This window comes from Diceros bicornis, chromosome 35 (assembly GCF_020826845.1).
Source record: "Diceros bicornis minor isolate mBicDic1 chromosome 35, mDicBic1.mat.cur, whole genome shotgun sequence".
Taxonomy (NCBI): domain Eukaryota; kingdom Metazoa; phylum Chordata; class Mammalia; order Perissodactyla; family Rhinocerotidae; genus Diceros; species Diceros bicornis.
The window spans coordinates 30,261,013-30,277,784 of NC_080774.1; the positions used below are offsets into that span (position 1 = coordinate 30,261,013).

The following is a 16,772-nucleotide window of genomic DNA, read 5'->3' on the forward strand; positions in this document are numbered from 1 at the left end:
AGCTAACGTCCATGCCAATCCTCCTCTTTTTTTGCTGAGGAAGACTGGCCCTAGGCTAACATCCATGCCCATCTTCCTCCACTTTATATGGGACGCTGCCACGGCATGGGGTGACAAGCGGTGCATCGGTGTGCACTCGGGATCTGAAGCCAGGCCGCCAGCAGCAGAGCATGTGGGCTTAACCACTACATCATGGGGCCGGCCCCTATAAGGATCTTTAACATTCTAAATCAAGGAAGATTAAAAACTTATGTCTATCATAGGTTAAAGAGTTGTTAGAACTCTTCTTAATTTAATGAAGTGACTCTGATGTAAGCTGTGGGCAGATGAACTGAGTAAATGCAGCCTCTAAGGGCTTGGGAACCTTACCCAGAATATGGTTCAGCTGGTCAAGATAATGCTTCCCCGGGAAGATGGGCCTGTTGGAGAGCATCTCTGCCAGAATGCAGCCTACAGACCAAATATCAATGGACTTGGTATAGCCCTGCAGTAGAAAAGGGAGAAAGACCGAGAATGAATCTAGTGTTACATGACACAATGAGATCCTCCCACATGACAGGCATGTGGCTGACAGGAGTTTTAGTTTCTCCTTTGGCTCTACAATTCAGAAATAAATGAGGAGAGCATGGAGAAACAAATAACAATTTGTCTTTCTCAGAAGATGTTGAACGACCAAAATTACTTGATTATATCTCTTCAAAGTTGATTAACTTATTATTATTAAATTAGAACTTCCAAAGTACACTTTGTTCCTTTTTCCAAATTATTTGAGAGAAAGAATCAGAATCCGTATAAGCTGAAGCTGGAAAAAGGATAAACCAGTAACACACATTGCTTTAGGACATTTGTGGCCCATTTATCCGTTCTGGAAACCTGGAAACCAACTCAGAAAAAGGGGCACTGCTACACTTCCAGAATATCTTTGTTCATTTTGCAAATTATTTTCAAAAAAGTCAGGCTGAAAACCCTTGACTTCTGCAAAAAAAGGTGTGTGCTGGCTCCATCATAGTTTACCAATCCCTATTTCTTGTCTTCTTTTGCTCATTCACTTTTCAGGTATAATTTTTCTTTTAAAGGAATTCTGAAAAAAGACATGGAAAAATCATCTGTCTAAATCATATAACTGCAAAAAAGATGTTTCTCCAAGGAGTTTAAGTTGAATTTTATGGAAAATGCTAGGTGTAGTGATAAATGGAAGAAGAAATGTGGAGACTAGCTACAGAGAAAGAAAATTCAGCCGAATATTAAAGTTTAGGGAAATACAGTAAAATTGTTTTGGAAAATCAAACAAAGAATTAATGATCAGATCTACAGCTATGATAAAATGGGGTTGAATATCAAAATAATTCTTTCCAAAACTCTAGTAATCCAAAATAACTTTTGCTTTGGGCCAAAACTAAATAAAAAGGAACGTTTAAAACACATAAAACAGGCGCCGGCCCCGTGGCTTGGCAGTTGGGCGCTCACACTCTGCTGCTGGCGGCCCGGGTTCGGGTCCCGGGCACGTGCCGACGCACCGCTTCTCCGGCCGTGCTGGGGCTGCGTCCCACATACAGCAACTGGAAGGCTGTGCAACTATGGCATGCAACTATCTACTGGGGCTTTGGGGGAAAAAAAATAAATAAAAATAAATAAATAAATAAATAAATAAAACACATAAAACACGGCCGGCCCAGTGGTGCAGTAGTTAAGTTTGCGAGCTCTGCTTCGGCAGCCCAGGGTGTGCTGGTTCGGATCCTTGGCGCAGACCTACTCACTACTCACCGAGCCATGCTGAGGTGGCGTCCTACAAAGAACTAGAAGGACCTACAGCTATGATACACAACTATTTACTGGGGCTTTGGGGAGAGAAAAAAAAAGAAAAAGAGGAAGTTGGCAACAGATGTTAGTTCAAGGTCAATCTTCCTCAAAAAAAAAAAAAACACACACAAAAAATAACTTGACTAAAAGGAACCAGGGCTCCCTGGAGAAGTGGCTGCTTCAAGTCTGGGACAGGGAAAGTACTCTAAGGTAAGCCTGGAGCATCTAGAGCAGAAAAGCAAGCGCAGTCGGGATATGGCAACAGCGGCTTCCACTGGAAAATCGGGGACAATTTGAGCGTCAAAACACAGAATGGTAGATATGAATTGTAAGCCACTGAATAAAATAACCATGAATTAATAAATGGAGAGAACAAAAATATAGAGGGAGGGCCGGCCCCGTGGCTTAGTGGTTAAGTGCACGCGCTCCGCTGCTGGCGGCCCGGGTTCGATCCCGGGCGCGCACTGACGCACTGCTTCTCAGGCCATGCTGAGGCCGCGTCCCACATACGGCAACTAGAAGGATGTGCAACTATGACATACAACTATCTACTGGGGCTTTGGGGGATAAAAAAAAATAAATAAAATTATTTAAAAAAAAATATAGAGGGAATGACAGTTATAAAATTATCAATGGATGATAAAACTAGTGAGTGAAAGTTTGATGAAGAGATAAGTTATGTAGTCAAAGTATTTCCTCATAAATTCCTATTAATTATTAACATAATAATGATTACTTTAAAAAAATGTTTTATTTATTTATTTTTGCTGAGGAAGATTCGCCCTGAGCTAACATCTCTGCCAATCTTCTTCTATTTTCTATGTGGGTTGCTGTCTCAGCCTGGCCACTGATGAGTGGTATAGGTCTGTGCCTGGGAACCAAACCCAGGCTGCTGAAGCGGAGCGTGCCGAACTTAACCACTAGACCACAGGGCTGGCCCAGAGTTGTTTTTTTTTTTTTTGAGGAAGATTGGCCCCGGGCTAACATCTGTTGCCAATCTTCCTCTTTTTGCTTGAGGAAGACTAACTTGAGCTAACGTCTGTGCTCATCCTCCTCCACTTTGTATGTGGGATGCCACCACAGCATGGCTTGAGGAGTGGTGTGTAGGTCAGTGCCTTGGATCCAAACCCACAAACCCTGGGCTGCTGAAGCACTAACTTAACCACTACACCATCGGGCTGGCCCTAATAATAATTACTATTGCTATAATTAACCATAATTACCACCAAATTATGGTGGAGACCTGGAGGGCACTATCTTAACCAAAAGATCAACATGAACTCCACTGATATTGATGTAATAAACAAGATGGGACCCCTGACAGGCAAACTGAGAACAAAATATTGTTTCTGCAGTGTTCATGCCCAAAATGCATAACACAAAACTGAGGAGCATTCTACAAAATAGGTGACCTGCACCTTTCAAAAATGTCAAGGTCAAGAAAGGCTGAGGAACTATTTCAGATTAAAGGAGACTAAAGAAACAATGCAATGTGTGAGCCTGGACTGGGGAGAGGAAAGCTATAAACATTATTATTGGGACAATATCCAAAATTTGTAATGTAAAAACTGTCTATAAACTGCACATTAGATATTGGATCAGTGTTAAATTTCCTAATTTTAATGTCATGTTAGAGAAAATCCTTCTTCTAAGACAGGGTTTCTCAACCTTGGGACTACTGACATTTTGGGCTGGATAAGTCTTTGTTGTGGGGCTGTCCTGTGTATTACAGGACGTTTAGCAGCATCTCTGACCTCTAACTACTTGATGCTGGTAGGCAGCACTCCCCTCCCACTTGCGACAACCAAAAATGTCTCCAAACAAACACTGCCAAATGTCCTCGGGGAACATGAGAATCACTGTTCCAAGGGAATATACATTGAAATACTTAGGGGTAAAAGGGCATATCTACCCCTGACTCTCAAATGACTCAGAGGAAAAAAAAAACCACACATGTATACAGAGAGAATGATGAAGCAAGTGGACAAAGGTTAAAGAATTGGTGAGTCTGAATCTGAGGTGAAGGGGATACAGGAGTTCTATCCAGCAGCTCTCCACGGTGGCCCAGAGCTCTGTGTGGCTTCCCTCTAAGGACCCGAGTGGTGACACTACTTTATAATGCTACTAAGACACTGTTCTCCTTTTCACTCATTCTCTCACAGGGTACATGAGATATTCCCAGAGGCTACAGGACATGTGATGATACTGTATATGAAGTACAATAATATTGGGAAGACCTGCAAAACCCAGTGAACCAGTATTTTCCAAATGCTTGCTATTACAAAATCTTGCACAAGTATGAGTCTAAAGTAGACCAATGGATTTTAATAAAACCATACAAAAAGTTCACTGGCAGGGTTTCAGATTCCACATTGCAATTAACTTTTCATTTTGTTGAGTTTTGGTGTAGTACTAAAGAACAGCCTCAAGTTGCTGAAAAGACTACTAACGTACTCCTTTTCCCAACTAGGTATTTGTGTCAAGACTTTTCTTCATTAGCTTAAACCAAAACAATGTATTTGACAGAGTGCAGAACCAGATGAGAATCCAGCAGTACTCTATTAAGCTAGACGTTAAAGAGATTTCCAAAAATGAAAACAATGCCACTCTTCTCAAAAAAATGTTTGTGTTGTAGAAAATAAACATTTTTAAGTGAAAAATATCAAACGTTAACATATAAAACAAAAGATGATAATGGACAGCACACACAGAAAAAAATCCATGAGTCCACAGTAGTGTTTTAAAAACAAAGGTGGGAGACAGAGCAAGAGAAGAGAAAAAAGGAAAAGCTCTTCTTCCTAGAAGAATGCCAGCTAATAAATGTAAAAGGAACAATAACTTTAGAAAACCACCATTTTGCAAACCCCAATACGATAACTATCTGCTAGAAGCAAGAGTCATCAAGGGGTAAGCCACTGAAGGAAAGGCTGCTGGGAAACAGGAGACCCACATATATGGTTTCCAAGAATCTTTGGGGATTGGGCCGGAAAGGCGTGACCTAAATCTAATCATGAGGAACCAGTCCTAAGTATCCAGAATGTGAACCATTCTGCAAAACTCATCTGTACTCTGCAAAGTATTCAACGTCATGAAGAAGACAGGAAGAGCAGGAGGACTATTCTAGACTGAGTACACTGCATGAACCTTGATTAGATCATGGACTGAAAACAAAATAAAAACAGCTATGAAGAGCTTTTGGTGGGGGGACAACTGGGATGTCATTGAATCAATGCTGATTGAGTCTTAGGTGTGCTAAGGGTACTGTGGCTGTGGGGAAAGAATACCCCCTTTTAAGCAGTATTAGTATGCACCAAAGGGTCTAGGAGTAAAGTGTTAGGTTATGTTGAGGTGTCAGAGGGTTTGACCCAAGAGAAGAGAAAGAAGAGAGAGAGGAAGGTAGGCAGAGACAGCGACAGCCAGGGAGGGAGTAGTAAGATGTTAACAGCTGGTGAACCTAGGTAAAGGGTATATGGGTGCTCACTGTACTCTCATTCTTTTATGGGTTTGAAAATGTTCTAAATTAATAAAAAGAAAAGAATGAATACATAGCTAGAAGTAACACTCTCAGGTTAGAGGTGCTGTGAATAAAAAAGAATTCACACTCAGTTTTCACCATAGTTAACTCTGCAAGAAGGGAGCACTGGGCACCTCAGAGAACACAGAGGCCACCCTCCCTGGCTACTTCTCCCAGCAGGGTGACTAAGAAGTGAAGACAGTGGAGGCGTCTCAAGTCGGGATGGAGGTTGCAAGACCATGAGGCCACCAGGATAAAAAGCAAACTGACAGCTCTCCTTTACAACCAGCATGCAATGCACGTGCACAGGTGAATGCTTCTTGTTTGGAATGGCTGTCACGTGGCCAAAGAACCTGCTGTGTGAGATTATTTGTAATACAGAATTATAAGACAATCAACATAGCATTTTTTTCTTCGAAACATCTGTTACACCAAATCATTCTTTACAATGGACTTTTAATGGAATTTTACTTTTATAACTAAACTGAACAAATGTATGATATCAAGAATAACTAACTGCTTTAAACAAATTCCATTTCCTCACAAACGCAATCTAATGTTCACCCTAAGCCCTTCTACTCAATAAAGGATGAAGGAAGAGAACACAGCCTATGGGCTAATTAGACCTGTTCCTTTCATTCCCATCAAGCCTCTCAGGATGATTTCTGGTTCCCAGATCTGCGACATGAGGTCCAAAGTCTACTTTTATTGCTCTTCTTCATGTATCTTAATGTTACATTACGGTAGATGAAATTAAGTTTAAGAATCTCATGATCTTGAGATACTAGATACAGGAAGTATGTCAGGCCTACTTAACTCCTAAAACTTAACACCTGTTCACCTACTATTTGCAAACGACATATTAAAAATACTAAATCTTGGGGGGCCAGCCCTGTGGTGCAGTGGTTAAGTTCAGTGTACTCCGCTTTGGTGCCCAGGTTCGCGCGTTTGGATCCCAGGCGTGGACCTACACCACTCGTCAGACATGCTGTGGCAGCAACCCACATACAAAAAAATAGAGGAAGATTGGCACAGATGTTAGCTCAGAGGTAATCTTCCTCAAGGGAAAAAAAAGAAAGGAAGATTGGCAACAGATGTTGGCTCAGGGCAAATCTTCCTCAGCAAAAAAATAAAATAAAATAAAATAAAACTACTACATCTCGATCTCCATAGCAGCCCTCCATGCTTGCCACCTGGCTCATAAACCTAACAAAGATGTTATACTTCACTTCTTCTTGCTTTTATAAATTTATTCAATCATTTCTTGACTAAGACAGAGACCCTGTTAGAAGAGTTTGCCTGCCACCTTGGACACACTCTCCACAGACACTGTGAAATGCAGAGGAACATGTGTCATTTGGGAGCAGGACTACCACGTAATTTTGAAAGAATCTATAGCAGTTCCTATTCTTTCCACATCTGTTTTTTTCAAATTATATTATAATTCTGCTTAAGAGACACTCTTCATTATCAGATAAATCTAATCTTTACAGAACAGCCCTGGTCCACGTTCAAAGAAATACACACTATTGGATAACCTCTAACACAAACTCAGCCTGCACCCGGCAGTGGCAGTAGCAGCTATGAAAGCTGCCATGGGTAGGACTTCAGGAGAGCTGACATGTGGTGGGACAAAGTGGTGGAACAAAGACCATTTATTTTTTATTTTTATTTTTTAAAATTTTTTATTGAGGAAGATTGACCTTGAGCTAGTATCTGTTGCCAATCCTCCTCTTTTGTTTTTTGCTTGAGGAAGATTGTCCCTGAGCTAAGAACTGTGCCAATCTTCCTCTATTTTGTATATGGGACGCCACCACATGAGTGGTGTGTAGGTCTGCGCCCAGGATCCGAACCCATGAACCCCAGGCTGCTGAAGTAAAGCACGCGAACTTAACCACTATGCCACTGAGCCAGCCCCCAAGACCATTTATTTTAACAGTGACCAGAGAGGCACGGCCTCCAACTCTACAACATGTTGGCACTACTCTAGCTGAGGTGGAGAGGCCAAAACCCAGGGCCCAGGAGTTCAATGCTGAACAGGAGATTAAGACAGCACCTTCGTTCTGGCCAGACATGGGCTGGCCAGACAAGCCAAGCCTCAACCCAAGCGGAAACAAGCTTACTGAGAGGGAGGCTTACTGCAACATGCCTCGAAAGTTCTTTTGCTTCCTGGTTTTCTTTTTATGCAAACTTAGTCCTTACCTTGGAATTCAACATAATTTCTGGAGCCCTGTACCAACGTGTGGCTACATACTCCGTCAGGAACCCTGTGTGATCGTGGTCCGGATCTGCAACACGGGCCAAGCCAAAGTCACAGATCTAAGAGAGAAAACAATGGGAAACCTTCTTAGATTCTAACCAATTTAATATCAAAACACAAAATAAAAAAGACAACAGCAATAATGATGATAATAAGTAGCTGCTATCATTACTACATGGGGAACAGTTTGCTGGGAATTCTACATACTCATTCTTATTTAATCCTCACAACATTGGGGCTGGCTCGGTGGCGTAATGGTTAAGTTCACGTGCTCCACTTCAGCGGCCCAGGGTTTGTGGGTTTGGATCCTGGGCACGAACCTATGCACTGCTTGTCAAGCCATGCTGTGGCAGGCATCCCACATATAAAGTAGAGGAAGATGGGCACGGATGTTAGCCCAGGGCCAATCTTCCTCACCAAAAGAAAAGAAAACAAAAGAAAAAATCCTCACAACAATCTGAAAGGCAGCAACCACAATCCACATGTCAGAGAACAGGCTGGAGGAGTCCTTAATAGGACACATTTCAAGAGGCATCCCCACCTTTTATTATCTGCTTATCTCACAGCAATCTTGGTTAGGTCACTAGACAAAAACTGTTTTGCATAAAGTCACTAAAAACTGCCCAGGGTCTTTTCTCTAGACTCCTCCTACTGTTGCTCCTGGGATCATTACCTCCACCATAAGCACTGGCCTCACTTTACAAAGCTGGCTTGCCAATGCCACTACATCCCCAACACTCAGGGGCCTGTCAGATGATCAGGTTGATCTATCGCCATAAGCTTTTATGCGGGATCACACTAAGTTCTAATTTCAGGTTGACTGATCTTGAGGTTTTCAATGTACCTGCACCCTACTTGTTTCTTGAGAGCCTTTTCTACCAATTCCTATGAAGCAGACTGCAAGAAGGCTTCCCAGTACTTGTGCCCAGGAAGTTCACTAGCAACATGGACCCATTTGACATGACTTCCAACTCAAAGAAGCAATGAATTAATGATTTCTTCTTACATCTGAAGGTAAGTCCTCTAAGCCATTCAGAGCCATCACTTGCTATGTTGGACTATCACCAATTCATTTCAATTCTGTATGGCTTGAACTTTTCAAGGTATCTGTGACCCATGGTTTCTCTTGTTTTCAGGGCTAACACTTCATCTTTTTTTTTTTTTTTTTGAGGAAGATCAGCCCTGAGCTAACATCCATACCAATCCTCCTCTTTTTGCTGAGGAAGACCGGCCCTGAGCTAACACCTATTGCCAATCCTCCTCCTTTTTTTCCCCAAAGCCCCAGTAGATAGTTGTATGTCATAGCAGCACATCCTTCTAGTTGCTGTATGTGGGATGCAGCCTCAGCATGGCCCAATAAGCAGTGCGTCGGTGCACGCCTGGAATCCAAACCTGGGCCACAAGTAGCAGAGCGCACACACTTAACCGCTAAGCCACGGGGCCGGCCCCTAACACTTCATGTTCTGATTCAAGTTCAACCAAAGCTCGCACTCAGTTTGCCTTCTGTAGTTAAACAGACACCTGAAGCCACACTTTGAATTGTGCAGGGAAGAAATACTGCATCTTAGCAGTAGAGCAAAATCAACACAAGTCCCAGATTGTGACCACAGATCCTTCACCACCCTCTACGCCCGGTGTCACAGACTAGAGGGGTCCAGACTTGACACATAGCTCTCACGGGTCAGCTGAACCACAAAACAAATCCCAGACAGATTTAAAATCCCAGAATATAAGAAATTCACAGATTAATGAGGTCAAGTATTGAAGCTGATGTCTCCACACTCCTCTGGGAGTGTGGACAAAGAAATGCAAGCCGTATTTTAGAGGGCTTGATTAGATTCATAAATACCTATAAAGACAGGGAGAAGTGGTATGAATAACCTAAGCACAGTTGTGGCAGACTGTATTTTCTATAGAGGGCCACACCAATATAACCCATCCTCCATGCTCTTCTTACAAGCTCTGGTTGAACTTGTATCAAGAGAGCAAGGTCTATCTTTCCTCCTCTTCAATCTGGGCAAACCTTGGTAACTGCCCAAACCAACAGAATACAGTGGAAGTGATGCTGTGTGACTTCCGAGGCTACACCATAAAATGCAATACGGCTTCCACCTGGCTCTCTCTCTTCTAGGGCACCTGGAACCCTCTGCCCACATTGTGAGGAAGCCCAGGCTATGTGGGCGACACATGGGTGTTCCAGTTGACAGCCAGCATCAATTCCCAGGCACATGAGGGATGATTCCAGCCCCAATCTTCAAGTCTTCTAGCCGAGGCCCAGACACTGGAGAAGAGATGAGCCTTTGCTGTTGCACCTAGACTGAATTCCTGACCCACAAAAACTGAGCTAATACATGATTATTGTTGTTTCAGGCCACTGCATCTCCAGGTGATGTGTTATAGAGCAAGAAACAACTAATACAGTGGTACTGGACAGAATGCTTGTGACGGGACAGGCACTCTCTGAGGAGGACCCATTTGAAGTGATACTGGAATGTTGAAAAGATGCCAGTCATGCAAATACCTGGGGAAAGCCAGAACAATGCCCGAAAGAAACTAGTTGGGCATATATGAGGGGCAGAGGTGGCACTGTAGCTGAAACCTCCCAAAATAGCTCTTGAATTGGCTGCTTCTCCTATATCTCAACTGCCATTGCCTTAGTTCAGACTCAATTTAGTTTGTCTGGAATTAGGGAGACTAGCTTTACCTGCCTGTAATCTAATTCATCCTCTAAATTTTTGCCTAAATGTTTCTAAAATATAAGTCACCTTTCTGGCTCAAAAATCTTGAACCAATCCCCTCTGCCTACTGAATGAAGCCCAAATTCTTTAAGCATGACTTTCAGGATCATTCACATGTTGCCACCAAACTACCTTCCTGATCTCATCTCTCCCACCATCATCTCTGTCCCACATCTGCTCCTATCTACTCCAGACTATACCTGCTTCCCCAACTCTGCAATGCCCTCTCAACTGAGGGCCCTATCTATGCCATTTCTTTTCCCTAAATATCCAGCTTGAAAGTTACCTCTTCTGAGAAGTTTCCCCAGGAATCAACTCCCCCCACCAAGAATTGATTGCTCACTTTTCTGAACTCCTCTAATACTCTGTTAGATGTATATTATATATATAAGTATTACATGCACATCCATGAGAGATAGCTGTGTACATGCCTGCCTCCCCAGCTAGAATCTAAGTCCGTAGAAAAAGGTAACACTTGACTTACTTTTTATTCCTAAATGTCCTATACATAGCAGGCACTTAACATTTGGTGAATAAATGCCTTACTTTAAATGTTTATAGGAAGCACAAACAACTGGGGTGGATTAATTGACAGAGACTCTAGTATTGACCACTTTTACTATTATCTGAATTGCTAATAATCTCTTAAAAATAAAAATCAGGGTACAGAGTTACCAAGGTTAAAAATCTTACATTAATAATGAATAATGTTAATAAAATTACATTGTTCAAAGTGGCAACACTAAAGAAGGAAAAATTAAAACTTGGCATTAGGTGCATTCCTTCACCAAGAAAGACAACTTAACCTATCACAGGTGAATGCTGCAATACATCTATTTCCTTAAAATTAAAGCTAAACATGCAGTTGCTCTTCCTTGTCCTTTCCCTCCAGGAAATCTAGTCCAAAAGCCATTAGGTGGGGTCATGTGACCTAAGGGTCCCTGTGGGGTGGGGAGAACCACAGCAGCCCAGAGGGGTATGCAGCATCCAAGAGGAGTTAAGGGGGTCTCCAGATCGGGACATGGTCTAGGTGTGAGGTGAAGAGGGGGTCCATGGGGGGAGGTGGCAGTAGCCCACACAGGGAATTGGAGTCTGAGCAGGGTGAGCAGAGGATCCATACTTATATCACACAAATGAATTATTTCATTGCAGGTTGCAAAATGGTGACTTTTCTAATTTTATCATTCCTTCTGCACTTATTAGCTGGCATTCTTTTTAAAGAAGAGCTGTCGTTCATCAACTGGAGTTATTTGTTTATCCTGATGCACAGATCCTACTGGAAAGAGAGGAAAAAGGTTTTAGTTCTTTCCCTTTAGTTACCAATTTTCAGAATATCGAGTTGGTGTAAGAGGGACCATGTTTTATTATTTGTATCCTCCACACCCAGTACAGGGCATAGAACCAGCAGATTCTCAAAAACACTGGTTACGATTTAAAAAATAAAGAGGGAGATGCGAGGTTTTAGACATCTAAAAGATTTCACCTCTCCATTCACGGTCATCAATGGAAAGCTCACATGATTGTTTTTAAAAAGTTCCCTCTGCTGGCCCTGTGGCTTAGCGGTTAAGTGCGCGCGCTCCGCTGCTGGTGGCCCGGGTTTGGATGCCGGGCGCGCACTGACGCACCTCTTGTCAGGCCATGCTGTGGTGGTGTCCCATATAAAGTGGAGGAAGATGGGCGCAGATGTAAGCCCAGGGCCAGTCTTCCTCAGCAAAAAGAGGAGGATTGGCATGGATGTCAGCTCAGGACTGATCGTCCTCTCTCTCTCTCTCTCTCTCTCTCTCTCTCTCTCTCTCACACACACACACGTTCCCTCTGAACACTACAACACCGAAGACTAACCAAATTTACATGGCATTAACCAAAAAAATGCCAAGGCTACAAAATAAAAAAGCAATAATATTCATTATAATTCCATACAAAGGAAGATAAGACAACCAGCATACGGTACAAGAAACATAAAATGGCCTGTAGCACTCCTACCTGGCTACTTTGGGGGCTGTGTAAATTCAAATTTTCAGAAAACAAAGGAAGCCCCAGACAGGTTTCATTTCATATCTTCCAGATCCTCCTTCCCAGGCAGACCCAGAACCACAAGCGCTGTGTTCCTAGCATTCCGGGACTCCTACTGGGATTTCTGTGGGCTCAGTCTAGCAAACAGTGAGCACACAGACTGCTAGACATCATATTCCCCTGGTAGTTTCACCAAAAATATGCTAGCAGAATCTCCAAATAGGGTTGATCACCCTTGTGTTCCTGTGGCCCTGAGAAATAAAGAAGTCTACAAGAGTGAGTCCCAGAAGAGCCTGAGAGGTCAACATCTGCTGGGTCTCAGGGCTTCAGATAAAGTACAAAGCATGTTTATGGAAGCCAAAAAGAAAAGCTTATTGCTGTTGGCCTTGACTGGTACCAGAGTCACAAGTTAAAGGTGTAAGACACTGAGAATAGCTGATATCCTGAGGGCTCAAGAGTAGGAAATATTTTAGTAACACAGAAGCCAATGGAAAAAGGAAGAAATGACATAATTGCCTACTTGAAAATTCAAAAGGACCTAAATAACAAGAGGTCAGTAAGGCCACAGGTTACAAACTTTCTAGGCCCAGGGGCGTGTGGGACAGGCATCAAGGTCACCTCTAGGCACTGAGGATCTGATGGGTGTACAGTGATTCCAGAGCTCAAACAGAAGACTCCTGCCCCTCAGCGCTCTCTCAACCCTCATACATGCACCTGAACTGCCACCCGCCTGTCCTGCCTTTCAGACATGCTGACCATGACAAATCAGTGACATACTATACTCATCTTTGAAAGGAGATTCTCTCCTGAATACTTATGCCCATGTGAATGATGCACACCCCATATGTACATTTTAAAAATGTGGTGAACTGTACTGCTACAAACATCTAAAACAGCCCACTGTGTTTCTGAGTTCTGTGTTAAGTCAGGTTTCGAAAACAACGCCTGGATTGTGCAGATGGCCAACAACACACATATGTTAGCGTGGGTGTCAATTTTGGTGAGCAGTGAATAAAATGGCCCTAGGTAAAGACAAGTCCACAAACAGTGAAGAGACAACGAAGTAGTCTGGTTCTGTTTGTTTTCTTCTTAAGGATGAGCATTTTTCAAGCAAAGTAAGAGTCAACTTTACCCAGAAAAATTATATACTTAAAATACTGATTGAGAATGTCTCTCTAAAAACAAACAAAAGCAATCTGCCATAACAGAGTTGTGATCATAGGAAATGGAAAGAAAAAAGAAAAGCACTAGGAAACATAAAAATATTCATTGTAATTTCTCAAGAAAATCACTAAGAGCCAACAAAGTGTGGCCATTCCTAAAAGCAGCTTCATCCCTTTTGTGCCCACCTGGCTCTTAGGTGCACAGACCCATGGGAAAGAACCTGGTTACATCCCATGTGGAAAGTACACGAACCTAACTCAGAAGGATCCTAAGAGGTGACTGAGTCCAACCCAACCGTATCTGATGCAGAAAGCTGTCCTCTACATCTCACAGGATGTCGGCCACCCTGTTTTCAACACTCAATGACAGCAAATAAGCTGACCACCTGATGACAGAACCCACTGCCTTTTTTAAATAGTTCCAGAAGTTCTCCATGATCTACTTCCAACGAACCTCTCCAGCTTAGTGTCAATGACTCCCTATTACTCACCCAAAACTGCAGCCACACAGAGCAGGCCTTGGCGTTTGTGCAGTAGTCCCTTCCTTCTTACTTCTTATTTCCATTGTTCCTTCTGCCTATGATATCCTATGCTCAACATAGCCACTGGCTACTGAAAGCCTACCCATCCTTAGAGGGCCAGCATGGATACTACCTTCTTCCTGATGCCTCTCACAGCCTTGGGCAGAACCAACCCACCTCTCTCCTTTGCATTTGTACACCATTCTTTTCAGTATCTCAGTTACAGCAGATATTATTATAATCATCTATTGTTTATCAGATTTCTGGCTTATCTGTTTTCAGATTTTAGGGGTAGACATTCATCTCCCTCACCATATACCCCGTAAAGTATACCTTACAGGGCTTCTCACAGGAATGTCTGTTGAACTGAAGTCCAAGAAATGATCATTGCTATACATCTATATGTACTTTTTAAACAGCTTTATTGAGATATAATTCAAATACCATACAATTCACCCATTTAAAGTGTACAGTTCAATGGTTTTTGGCATTATAATCACATGGTTATACAATCATTACTACTATCCAATTTTAGAACATTTTTATAACCACAACAAGAAACCGCAAAAGTAGCCATGAGCAGTCTCTCCCCATTCCTTTCCAGTCCCACCAGCCCTAGGCAATCACTAATGTATTTTCTGTCTCTATAGATTTGTCTATTCTGGATATTTCATATAAATGGAACCACACAATACGTGGTCTTTTATGACTGGCTTCTTTCACTTACATAACAACGTTTGCAAGATTCATCGACGTTGTAGTATGTATTAGTACTCCATTCCTTTTTATTCCACTGTATGGATCTACCACATTTTATTTATCCATCATCATCTAGACATTCAAATTATTTCCACTTTTGGGCTATTATGCTACCATGAATATTTGTGTACTAGCTTTTGTGTGTTTTCATTTCACTTATGTATATACCTAGAAGTGGAATCTTCGCCAACACTTATCACTTATCATCTGACGTTTTGATTACAGCCATCCTAGTGTGTGTGAAGTGGTATCTCATGTGGTTTTTATTTGCATTTCCTTACTGACTAATGATGTCAAGCATATTTTCATGTACTTACTGGTCATCTGTATATCTTCTTTAGAGAAATGTCTATTCAGATCCCTTGCCCATTTTTAAATTGGGATATTTATCTTTTAATTGTTGAGTTGTAAGGGTTTTTCACATATTCTCGATACAAGTTTCTTATCAGATATAAGATTTACAAATATTTTACCTCATTCTGTGGATGGTGTTTTCACTTCTTTGATGGTTTACTTTGTAGCATAAGTTTCTAATCTTGATGAAATTCAGTTTTTTTCTTTTGTACCTTGTGCTTTTGATGTCATGTCTAAGAGCTTTGCCTAACACAAAATTGCAAAGATTTACTCCTACATTTTCTGAGTGTATTCTAGTTTTAGCTCTTAAATTTAGGTCTTTGATCCACTTTGAGTTAATTTTTGTACATGGTGTGAGATAGGGGCCCAATCTCATTCTTTTGCACGTGGCTATCCAATTGTCTCAGCGCTATTTGCTGAAAAGACTATTCTTTCCCTAGTGAAAGATCTTGGCACTCTTATAGAAAATGAGTTGATCATAAACATATGGGTTTATTTATTGACTCAATTCTATTCAACTGATCTATATGCCTACTTTTATGCCAATATTACACTATCTTGATTACTATAGCTTTCTAGTAAGTTTTGAAATCAGGGAGTGTAAGTCCTCCAACTTTGTTCTTTCATAAGATTGTTTTGGCTATTCTGAGTCTCTTGAATTTCCATATGCATTTCAGGATCAGTCTGTCCATTTCTGCAAAAAAGCTATCCGGGGCTTTGATAGGGATTGCACCGAATTTGTAGATAATATTAAGTCTTCTAATTCATGAACATGGGATGTCTTTTCACTTATCTAGGTCTCCTTGAATTCACATGCATTTTTATTAGACTGAATCCACATCCCTTTATCATATCTAAGACATCTGTACATTTCCCTCCTTATTTAGCTCTGCTACCTATTAAAATAGAAATATATATAAATGCTGCCCATTTTAAAGAGAACTGTGAGGACTATAAAGAATCTAGGGTTTCCCTATTTATTGGGAATGCCTTGTTTAGATATTAAAGTCATTGAAAAGTTTTCTGCTATTTTCCGAGTGTTCTTTGTATAAAATTTATTAAAGAAAAAGGTCATCAATAAAATAGATGACTTTTTAACTTACAAATAATGCACACAATCCTATTTATATATACGGGTATAAAAGTACAAATTTCTGTAACAACATTGAAAAAACTTTGGAAGAAAATACATCAATGTTATAGTGGTTACCTCTGGAGAGGAAGGAGCAATGGGATAGAGAAGAAGAGGGCTAGCACTCTTTACTTGCATTTTTTTTGCCATTAAAATATTTTCATGTTATTTCTAATTTTAAATATGAATAACAATAAATATAAATATGCCCCAGTAAAAGAGTTTTTTCAATATATATCACTCTAAGAGTAAATAACCTGGCTGACCTTGAGATCACAGGTGGTATTGAGCAGCAGGTTGGAAGGTTTGAGGTCACGATGCAGTACGTTAGCTGAATGGATATATTTTAAGCCTCTGAGGATCTGGTAAAGAAAATAGCAGATATGGTCATTGCTGAGGTGTTGGGTCTTCAAGAGCTTGTAGAGATCTGTTTCCATGAGGTCCTGTACTATATATCTGTTTGGATAGGTTAAGGTAACACACCAAATAGCTGGTGACACTAAGCGAAGCAGTGAAAA

The 16,772-nt window shown here is 41.4% G+C and overlaps 1 protein-coding gene across 1 annotated transcript in view; it reads right to left on the reverse strand.

The window, feature by feature from the left end:
- The window catches only part of MAPK1 (mitogen-activated protein kinase 1), a 102,117-nt gene that overhangs the window by 24,663 nt on the left and 60,682 nt on the right, over window positions 1-16,772 (reverse strand). Inside the window, exons 3-5 of the mRNA XM_058532038.1 lie at window positions 16,521-16,710; window positions 7,517-7,633; window positions 370-484 (exon numbers count right to left, since the gene is read on the reverse strand). Of these exons, the coding sequence (XP_058388021.1) occupies window positions 370-484; window positions 7,517-7,633; window positions 16,521-16,710 (422 nt within the window). The remainder of the gene's footprint in view (window positions 1-369; window positions 485-7,516; window positions 7,634-16,520; window positions 16,711-16,772) is intronic.